General features: G+C 36.9%; 1 protein-coding gene across 14 annotated transcripts in view; it reads left to right on the top strand.

Annotated features, from left to right (window-relative positions):
• LOC112462435 (transcription factor 12) overlaps window positions 1-6,803 on the top strand; it is a 70,768-nt gene extending 63,965 nt beyond the window's left edge. For 3 of the 14 annotated variants that reach the window (XM_025028211.1, XM_025028200.1, XM_025028205.1), the window contains exons 6-13: window positions 856-915; window positions 1,512-1,664; window positions 1,769-1,886; window positions 3,250-3,406; window positions 3,711-3,800; window positions 6,037-6,182; window positions 6,275-6,429; window positions 6,509-6,803. In XM_025028211.1, coding sequence (XP_024883979.1) covers window positions 856-915; window positions 1,512-1,664; window positions 1,769-1,886; window positions 3,250-3,406; window positions 3,711-3,800; window positions 6,037-6,182; window positions 6,275-6,429; window positions 6,509-6,553 — 924 coding nt within the window. In that variant the 3' untranslated portion in view covers window positions 6,554-6,803. Of the gene's footprint in view, window positions 1-855; window positions 916-1,511; window positions 1,665-1,768; window positions 1,887-3,249; window positions 3,407-3,710; window positions 3,801-5,353; window positions 5,444-6,036; window positions 6,183-6,274; window positions 6,430-6,508 lie in introns of all 14 variants that reach the window. The other 11 variants (XM_025028212.1, XM_025028209.1, XM_025028214.1 and 8 more) reach the window with 10 other exon arrangements.
• The last annotated feature ends 4,678 nt before the right edge of the window (window positions 6,804-11,481 follow it).

The following is an 11,481-nucleotide window of genomic DNA, read 5'->3' as shown; positions in this document are numbered from 1 at the left end:
GTTCTTGTTCTAGTCTTAAAAATTTTGTTCTGAGTTGTTCTACGCGGTTAGAAATATGTTCTAGATCGACAGTTTTGTAAGTCATTTTGTTTACGAATAAATAGCCAAAAACTGTTATTTAAAAAAATTTTTTTTTTTTCAATAACTTAAAGTTTTTAACCAATCGAACTAATACTTTGGAACAATGTTTGGAACAACTAGAACAATCTGTAGTGATAAAAAACATTTCAATTTTCGAAAAAAGGGGGGTCAGCCAAAAAAATTGTTTTTTTTATTTTATTAAAAAACTGTTGAGAATTAAGGAATATCGTTTTGGAACAATGTAGTACAAAGTCAGAACAACCTGGAACAACTTTCAAAAATATGAATTTCAAAAAAAGGGGGACTAACTTCATACACTCCAGTTCTTATTTTTTTTTTGGGGGGGGGGGGGGGGAGGATTGTTACGAGCAATGGAGGAACGGTATACAAGCGGAAGTAAAGGAAGGTCGTCGTTCGCACTGTCAAAGACTTATTTTTGTGTGTCAAAGATTAATTTTTTATTACGAGATATTACGGTCGCTATTCGCACATAATCACGCAGCATTGAAATTGCACAAAGTGCATGATCGCGTTTGCACCGAGAAATCACCGTTTGTGTGCTTCCCTTACATTACGAGCGGCTACTTATTTATATCCTCCCCCCCCCCCCCCCCCCATTTGCGTAAAAGATTATTAAGTTTATCGTTCTCTCCCGTTCATTTGACACACACACTTTTATTCATTCCGCCCTGTTTGTTGTGAACGTTGTGTTGACTTGGTTGTTTCTCTCTTTTTTTTTTTGGTTTTGTTGTTGCGTTGGTGTTGTGTGTGAAGCCGGCGCCTGAACAGCAGAGGCTAGACGATGCCATCGGCTTCCTTCGCGACCACGCCGAGGTGAGGACCGCCGAATTTCAGTTTTTTTTACCCCCCCTCCCCTCTTCTCATTTGCTCCCTTCTTTTCCACGTTTCTTACGCATGTTTACGCTACGAGACAAATGCCACAACATGTTCATTGCACTTTTTGCTGATTATTACGCTTTCAATTAATTATGATTATATATTGTGATGAGGTCTTTATATTGTGCACAATGTATAATCGTAGCTTGTACTTTTCTATTAACAAAAACGCGTTTCGATAAATCATTCGGCATTAAACCGTATTAAACCCTTTAATTAAAAATAATCGGTCGGATCCTTTTTTTATATAATACTCTTGTAATACTATCTTTCTTCCGAGATCTACTTCTTCGGTCAACAGAACTATCTTTCCATGGAGCACTTAGAGAAGCGCAATAAGAGAATTCAATATTGACTTTGAATATTATATTTTCCTTGTAAAACTTTTCTGGAATAAATCGTAAAAATCTAAGAAAAAATAAAAACGTCAGTGATACGTCTTCCCTTACAGTATCCCTTGAATAATATGTAATAAGGCAGCAGGACAATCTTGAACTATCGGTGCGTAATCGAGTCGCATTTTCGGTATTCTGTTGGTACAGGGGACACGGATGGAGGAGCGGTTAGACGATGCCATAAACGTACTGAGGAATCACGCCGAAAGTCAAGTGGCCCTTCATCTTGGCCCGGTCGGTCCACACGGCGGGATATACTCGCACACCTCACCACCGCAACTGGATCATTTGGTAAGAAGCCTCGCCAATCAGCGGCGAATAAGAAATACCAGGGCAATTACAATTACGAGGAATCCCTTTTATTCCGCGATACGCTATAATACTATCTCTTCCAGACGAGTCCACATTCTGCGGTAACGGTGACGCAACCTCAGGGTTCCTACCCCGGTCTTACGCCTACGCCCGACACGGACGGTTCCATCAAGATCGAAAGGTTACCTGTGACGAATGCCAGTAAGTTGACCCCGAAGTGGCGTATGATGAATCGCGATATAATTTGCAACGTAGGAGAAACCAGCTCGCGATTACGGCGGTGATTCCCATAACAAGCTTTTGATGACTTGATGATGGTCTTTCCTCGGCCTATAACTATTTTCGCGTTAAAAATGTCCGATGATTTTTTTTAATAAGAAGAATACCGCGATAAGAATCATGATTACGGCGCGTCCTTTCGATCACGTTCTATTCTCGCATCGTCGCATCATCGAGCAGTCACTTTTCCCATGAATTCCCGCGAAGGAGAGGGAAAAGGGAAGGAGCTCCCAGGTGTTCCACACAACGGACTCGCGGCCGAATAAGGAAATATTAGATAAATCACGCGAAGTCTTTGCTGTCCGGCGATCGTGCCTGCATTATTCCCGCGAGTACGTTCGGTTATCTCTCGCTCTTCGTTTCTCTTTCCGCCTCGTTGCGTCCGTCCCTTTCGGCCTCCCGCGCTCTTGGAGTCATTATGCCGACGGAGAACATTTGGTATCCTTTTACTACGGATTAGGAGATCCTACGTTAGCTGGTCGAAGGAATGCAGAACATTCTTGCGGGTTTGGAAACTGTTTACGTGCATAGGAATGAATGGAAATTCGTGAAATCTCGTCTGGGGTAACTTCCGTGAAAAGCAGCGTATTGAGAACTAAATAGCCCGAATCCTTTAAGGAAATACGTTTGATTACGCAAATATTTCCACCGTGAACGTTTCGTTTCGCAGTCCAGGTTGCGATGCGTCACGAAGCGCGATTTAAAAGCGATCGCACTTTCGCACACATAATCGTGCATCTGATTTATCCGCCGCGATTGTTTCACGAGTTCATTTTTAAACAGACACATTCGCGGGATACATGAGCCTAATACTCTTGCGAATCGTCAGGCGAAAGAGAGAGAGAAAAAGTTTAAGGCGATCGGTTGAATCAGGGTTGAGCAAAATCCAGTAAAGCGCGCTTCTCCAGCTGCTCCTAATTGGACGCTTTTAACGGTTTCGTGACTAAGCCTTCTTGCTTAAAGCTCCGGGATAATCGAAGATCGCGATCGCCGTCTTCGGCGAAGGTCGGTCGCGTTTATTCTTTCTCCGTTTCCGGATAAGCCCGTGACATTTTTCCGCGGTTGCATTAGATAATCTGTCGACAATGCTCGAATGAGGCTACTGTCATGGTCTGTTTTTTTTTTAAACCCTCTTGAAATACGTTTCGCTTTCGGAATTACGAAGAAATGAAAAGCACACGTTTCGAATTGACATGAATTTCATCTGGTTTCTTCTGCTTTGCGAATTATATGTAACAATGCGATTTTCGTGAACATTTTACGCGGCAGTATTAATAATGAACAGAATACATCCCTGCATTAGAAAAGAGGAAAGATCCACCCGACAGCAGCGGCGGCGAGACGAAGCCATCGAGCAGCGAGCTCGCGGCGGCCGGGGTAATCGGGGCTGCTACAGTCAACTCGACGTCGCAAGGAAAGGGAACGAAGCGATCGCGCAGATAGTAAGTATCTGAAACAGAATTTTCAAGAGACAATTCAAGAGACCCCCAAATAAATTCCTCGATAGATTAGACGTGTCAAGTGATAAAAACGATGATAAAAATAAAGAGGAGCTGCAGTCGACACGCCGCGTGTCCAACGTCTGTTGTGTTTCGCCCCGAGTCTCGTGGACGTTGAAAAAAATAAAGATAAATCATATCGCTGCATTAACTTGAGAATCCCCTTGAAAATCGAGCGAATTAGAATTTAATTTCCGACCTTCGAAAATTTATTCCCGAACTAACTTGCTGTGTCTTTGAACAACTGTTGTTCGAGCGCCGACGAAGACTGCGACGATCCTGGCACCAAAGCGGTGCGCGAGAAAGAACGTCGCCAGGCCAACAACGTGCGTGAAAGGTTAGTGAACACACGCAGTACGCACTTCGTTGCATCTTGATACAAACAGACCCTCCTGTCCCGTTCTCGCTCCCACAATCCCGATGATGTATATACATGTACGCGCTTAACCGGGGAGCACACACTTCTGCATAACGCATAATGCGTAAGCATAAGAAAATTGATTGGTCTATTTTCTTATGCACATGTGTATGGACCAATCAATTTTCTTATGCTTACGCATTATGCGTTATGCAGAAGTGTGTGCTCCCCGCTTTACGGTGCGGACGATACGCGTATGTATGTCCGCGTCGCCGAGCGTAACATACGAAAAACAAAAAAAAATTCCGCTGTACATTTTCCCGGGGAAAGTTCCTGCCACCTAGTCGTATGCATGCAAAAAAAAAAAAAAAAAAACAAAAAAAAACGAGGTGCTGTGAACGAGCAATAAAGCGTGGAGACGATTAATTCACGAAATGTAATTCGGGGGAAACGCGCGGCATGTTTACGACTTCGTTACAAGATAAGTACAAATGTCCCGCAATCCGAAAAGCTCCTCACATCCGTTGCACTGTATAAGGCCCGTATTCAGGCGTGAAAATTAAAATGTTTCTGGTTAAGGACAGAAATGAGATGAGACAAGAATGGAATTTTAACAGCTCTCTCTTGCGTACCTACAAATCAGTCTCATTTTAATTCAGCTGCGATTCGGTCCCTAGGCATGCCACTTCGTTTTTAGAACATTTCGCACTTATTTCTGCATCACTGAACGTTGCATCAAATTGCTCAGTTGTATAGACTTTTTCTCTTTTTACTCCCACAAGCGCATTCTTTTACTACCTTTGTAAAAGTGAAAGAACATGTCGTATTATTTGTAAACTGATAAACTGTGTTGGCATAATACACGTGTTACATACATTTTTAAGGAATTGTCATACATTCTTAAAATCAAAATCGATCAATATCGATCTTTCAATAGGACACCTAATCAGATATCTATTTTGATGTTAATTATGTATTTTTAATTATTTGTGTACTGTTTTACTTTCTTATTATTTTAGTGATTATTTTTTTAAATCCTTCTAAATTATTATAGTTGTTCTGGAAAAGGATTTTTATTGACAATTGTATAGATGTCATCTGCATTCTCTAATTTTCTAGGTAGCAGCGTCAAAATAGAAGATCTGCATTTTTCGATCCGAAAGATCACTGTCCTTTGACGTGATTATTCGCCGTCGACTGTTTGTTCTGTGCAAAGAATACGGGCCTTTAAATTCGTAACCTACTTATTATCCATGATTTCAAAATTACGAAACCACCTGCGTGTGTTCATTATCATATCGCTTGTCTATCGTAATAAGAAACGTATGTATGTGTACGAAATCCGCTCGAACAACAATTAGGTGATTAGACTCCAGCAAGTCAAAAGCAATTTTCTTGCAATTTGCGACTGTGTCGCGCGCGTGTCTCTCACGTTAGTAATTCGATTGTCGTTAGATAATTTAAGCGATATAGGCTAGAGTAAGTTGTGACGTAAGCCAGGTGATTAATCGCGTATTGTTATTGCGCAACTGTTGTTCGAGCGCCGAGGACGAGGATGATGATCCCGACATGAAGGCACAAAGGGAGAAAGAGAGGCGGCAAGCAAATAACGCTAGGGAAAGGTAAGATCAATGATATACGCAGCGGACGTAAAAAGAAAAAAAGATATAGATTATATTTGATCCACAGTGATATGACAATTCTGGTCAGTAGTAAACGGCGGCCCGTATTCTATGTATATGTGACATGACAGTGTAACATGAATATACTAAAAATATTTCTCGATGACGATGAAGATAAATGACATGTTTTCCCCACATACATTATTTCACGAAATCGGCATGTTCTGGTGTATATATATATATATATATATATGCATGAAAACTTTATTCCTATCACATACGTATACACAATTGTATTTGTATTAATTAAGAATCACAAAATATATATGATATTGTGGTAGAATTACATTTCTCGTAATTGGCTCTGCTACATTAACTTCTTTCACTGTAAACATATACAAAAAGAATATTGCTTAATGCGATGAGTATGTAAGTAAATATTAATAGACAAATTTTATTACAAATAACGTTATCACAAAATTATTACATGTAGTTAAGGTTATTCCGTTCTTTGACATTGAGACTTAAAAAAAGATATTCTTTCATTTTTAATAAAGATAATTAGCATGCTTAAATTTTATTTTTCATCATAGGATACGTATCAGGGATATCAATGAGGCTCTAAAGGAACTCGGTAGAATGTGTATGACACATCTAAAGACGGACAAACCTCAAACGAAGCTCGGTATTCTCAACATGGCTGTTGAAGTTATAATGACACTCGAACAACAAGTCAGAGGTACGTGTACCGACACGCTTCTTGATCATCGGTTGCATCGTATTAACTTGTATAAATATTTGTATTTTTCATCTATCCTTTTCTTTGTTTAGAACGGAACCTTAATCCAAAAGCTGCGTGTTTAAAAAGAAGAGAAGAAGAAAAAGCCGAAGATGGTCCGAAGTTACCAGGCCACCTTGCAGCGCACATAGCACATCCGCATTCTCATCCACACGCGCACTCCCAACCGCCCTTCCCCGCATTACCTGTAAGATTCTGTCAAAGTTAAATTCGCACGAGCAAGATTACCTTGGGATGTATAAATAAAATGTACATCTTTGTTTTAGGGTCCACAACCTTCCCTTCAGCACAATCCACCACAGCCGCAGTAGCAGCGGCTCAGTGGCGGTATCATTCTGTGTTAAGGGGTAGATACATCTTAAAATCGATAAGAAACAATGAATTATGAACATGACTTACATAACCATACAGGATTTTTCTCTGCTCTTATAAGTTGTGGGAATGTGCAAAAAATTGTGGATATTATGTGGTGTGTTACATTAATAGAAGAAAGAAAAGGAGAGTAGATAAGAGACATTTCCAATCATATTTTTTAAAAATATCTTGTTTATTATTTAATATTTATATTATTAATTATTATTCGTATAAATTTTTTTTCTTATAATTTGGGATTACTTAAAAGTATTTATATCTATTCATTTAAGGACACGTGTCTTGGTACTGTAGCAAGAGCGACACAGAAATACCCATAATTTTTTTCGCAGTTCTTCAATATGCAATTAATAAGGGAAGAAGTTCCATATGCGTTCACCCAAGCATAGGGCAAGTAGTTTTAAGAGGCATCTACCCCCTCAAGGCGGCTTCAAATTATTTTTATAAATAGCGAAAAGAAAAAAACAAAGGAATATGGTTCCTCTTTCGAGATATATAATGTGTAGTACGATCAAGATTTTATTAAGGATCGAACTTCGCTGCTGACTCATGTTAAATTGCCCACTTCTGTGTATACACTACCGACACGTTTACGTTATAATGCGCAATAGCTAGGAAGAGAACTCGAGTTGGCGAAAAACAGAGTCATTGGCTAGGGATGAAAATAAAGGCAGCATATTTCCGAATCGATCAGATATATTTAAATATACTTTTCGATTATGTAAATTAACAGAATCGGCAAATCTTGATTAAGAATCTCTTGGTCTTAAGAGAAAACCGATTTTAGCAGAATTTAACTCTTGGCCAATATGGCATACGGATCATGTCGCCTTTATGTTGATCATTAGACGTTGGCAATATTGTATATAGAGACTATTATTTACGAGCGTTCAGAATGTGAATTGAAGATGCTAGCGGTTCGTTCACGCTCGCGAGAACACCATTTTTAACTGCATCGCGATGTGATAAGAAAATCATTTTTCGATACTTTCAGCTTTTTTTCTAATAATTTGATTAGGAAAACAAAGACAATGAAAACCGTAAATGTTATTTCATACGAGATTTGCTTTTCTAAAACTAAAAATAAAATAAAATATATATAATACAAAATATATATATTTTATGCATTAAAAAAAAAGCTCCAAGGAACGTATAAATAATAATGGATGTTTCTTATGACATTGCGTTGTTTAAAATACTCTCATTTTGAACAGAACTATTACTATCTCAGAGAAAGTAAGAAAGCCGTGAAGATACCCCACTTAATAAAGTTATCGGCATGTATTTATTTTACAATTCTTCAAGAGTTTTTTTACGGCTAGAATTTGATTATGTATGCCATTTAAGTGCCATTTATAGGACTCTCTTGATTTTAATATTGAGATGGATATTATTAATCCATTCACACAGTCGTAGTTTATATTAAGCATAATTTATATGCTATTATATGCAAATCACATCTCATTTTTATTACAAGTCATTGTAATTATTTCGGATTTTCTATAAAATATTTTATTGAACTATAAAATAGTTTATAGTTCTATAAAATATTTTTATAGTAATCATAGGAAAATAGCGTGAACGATCCGTGCCCAAAACCGAAAGCGTACATTATAAGAAGTAACACTATAAGAGACACTATAACATTTGCATTACTTTCAATAAATAATTTGTTAATCATTTTATTACAATGATCGTTCGAACGATCTTTTAATTTAAGAATAATGAAGGATTTTTCATTTAAGACATTTTAGGACATTCTTGAATTGTATATTAATAATTTTTATGTCTTTTATTATCCGTGTCTTGACACGGTTACAAATTGCAACTACGAAATGGATTGTCTCAAATATTATTGCGGCATTGAGAAAAGCATTGGGCAGTAAAAATATGGATCAAAAAGGAAGAATTAAGAGGTCTCTTTCTCTACAATTATTGTCCCAGATTACACGCTTTATGTTTTCACAATTATGAGATATGCATATACATTATCAGCAAGAATTGAAAAGCATTTACATGTGCCAAGACGTGCGCATTGCGAAAAATATTACAACGTACGCTTAATGTGAAATATATCCTTGTTATGACATATAACAATGCATATGACATTTACGGATGCACTTTCACAAATGCGTTATGCAGTGCTTTTCTTTCATAATGCTGCATTGCTGGAGAAAAGACGATCTTTCGATGGCATCGACTGGTTTTGGTACATCGTCGAATCATTCTGGACCTTCTCAGATCTTCAAGGCGCTCCTCTTCCTGCGCTACCTTTGCCACCGATCATTCGGGCAGACTTTCTGTACTTATATATACGCGGTGAAGTGGAATGTAGATCGAGCGAACGAAATAAATTAAGCTTCATAAGGCGTGATATAAAGTCGTTATGAACACGATTTAGCTCGCACAAGAGAAGAGCCAAACCAATCAACCTGTCATAATCATGATTAATTATTATTATTATTATTATCGATTAATTACCGTTGATAAGATCTTTCGTGAGAAATACAAAACGGGACATTTTTGTTTTTGAACAAAAATATAGCTCAAACGTATCTGTACCCAGTTGCCATGTATTTTAATTTATTTAGATTCTTAAATAAATTTTATTGAAAAAAAGAAACCAACGCAAACGCATCGAGTGCCCGTGTTTATTTCGCCTCTTTTCCGTTCTACTTTCTTTTTCTTCTCATCTATCGAGAGTATCTTCTCTTGCGTAACGTATATCTATAGCTATATTTTTCTTCAAAAGCATAACAGTATTTCATAGAAATTACGGAAGATCGTACGAATGTTATATATTCTTGCTCAGACTCTGTGACAGGCTTTTCCTTTACTGGCACTCTTTTAAGATCTATTCATATCAAAATCTGTCAAACATATCATATGTATATTGTAGGAATCTGTAAAATATTTTCTCTCTTTCGCTCAATTTTTAACTAAACTCAAGTCGAATATTTTCGTATAGTGATGTCTCAACTATATTATTTTATTGTTAAAAAATTATTATTAATAATTATAATTATATTATATTCAAATTATAAAGCCATTTTTTTTCATTTGTTAACTACAAAATGGTCGAATTATTTGGACTAAATATCTGCCTTGGTTGCATATAATGTATATGTGAAAAAATATTTTTAAAACGCAGTTGAACACGTACGCATGCACGATATAAATGTAAAATAAAGATCTTTTTATGATTACGAATCAGAATGCGATCATACAGTACTGTTAATACTCTGTAATATTTTATACAATACTGACATTGCAAAAATTTTTAAATATTTTATTTTCCAACCATCTAATGACACGAGACACGAGAAGAATTAAAACGATTATCCCAACACTAATTTTTATAAGCTATAAAATACTTACATATTTTCACTAGATAGTAGACCTATCATAAAATCACTTTCATTTTCGATCAGGATCTGTAGACTATGGGCAATCTGATCGGCAAGAACTCGCACAACCTCGCTCCATGTTTAATTATTAATCATTAATCACGCTACGTTGCTTTGGCGACGTTTTATAAAATTATATGTAACTAAAAATAAAGAAAGAGAGAGCGAAAAAGAGGAAGAGAGAACATAACGATAAATGTACATTGCGATAAATTGCAAAAAGAGCCGCTCACAGACACTAATAAAATACACGATCACACATCTGTATTCGCGAAGGTAATCATGTAAAATAATAACGACAATAAATAGCTCGTAAGCCAGTCTAAGCTAGACACGTGTCGATAGTCGTAGATAGTCAAAATGAAGCTGAAGAGCGAAGAGGTCTACACAGGGGGTCGAAGTCGAAATTGTCGGCCATAGTGGCCCCTTCACACAGACCTTTGTACATGAAACGAAATAATTATACTCTTAATGAGACGTTATTTTCAAGTATGCGCATATCGAGAACAAGGGGGCATCGCACTTTCGTTTGGTATGAGCTGGTTGTAAATTCTGATTTCAATTTATGATTACTGTTAAGCGGCAAATATCGATGAGAACGTAAGGGGTTCTATTTGTTGCGGTCTAATTGCGTGTAATGGTTCAGTTTTATTGGTACAACTGCGAATCGATAATTATCATATCATATAAGAGTGTAACTATATTAGATATATAATATTGTATAATATGTAATAAAAAAAAAGATTAATGCGTAAGTGGGTTGTAGGCAGTTTGTGTGAATGGGCCTAGAGGATGTTGAAACCGATCTCTTCGACCCTATATGCGATTATGAAGAATGCGATTACTAATATTAATGAAGTACGAGATGAATATAAATATCTAAACTGAATAAAACAGAGAGAAAGAGAGAGAGAGAGAGAGAGGAAAAAAGAATAAACGGAAGAATGCAAGAGAGGGAGAGAAAGAATATGAGAGAGTGAGCAAATGTATCGATTGAGAAAGAAAAAAATATGTAATTATATCATTAGTAATATTACTATCACTAATATAATAAATGTACCATTTTTTCCATAATCACAGTGTCGCCTGACGTGGATCCCCGAGCGGTCCGTTAAACGTTTCTTTCTTTTTTTCTAATATAATTTTTATTATACGCGCTACATTTGCCATTATTAGCATTTTTTTTTCTTTCTCACTCGTTATTTTATTTGTATATTATACTCTCAGTATTTTAGACAATATTTACATATTACGTTTTACGTTTTTGCTCCTATGATACGCATACTGATTTAAGTTTCAATTGTATTTCATTATACGCAGAATAACGATTAGCTATATGTATGCACAGTATGTAGATACTTATAGACATTAACAAGTACAGCACGCCACAAATCCTGTACTTGCTCATTTTTAATTGATACGCCGCCAAACTTTACGAACTATTGCAGTACATGCAAGCA

The sequence above is a fragment of the Temnothorax curvispinosus genome, unplaced genomic scaffold, assembly GCF_003070985.1.
Source record: "Temnothorax curvispinosus isolate PA1 unplaced genomic scaffold, ASM307098v1 QBEX01012432.1, whole genome shotgun sequence".
In the NCBI taxonomy this organism is placed as follows: Eukaryota; Metazoa; Arthropoda; class Insecta; order Hymenoptera; family Formicidae; genus Temnothorax; species Temnothorax curvispinosus.
The sequence above is the reverse complement of the archived record's forward strand: the minus strand, read 5'-3'. Positions and strand labels throughout refer to the sequence as shown.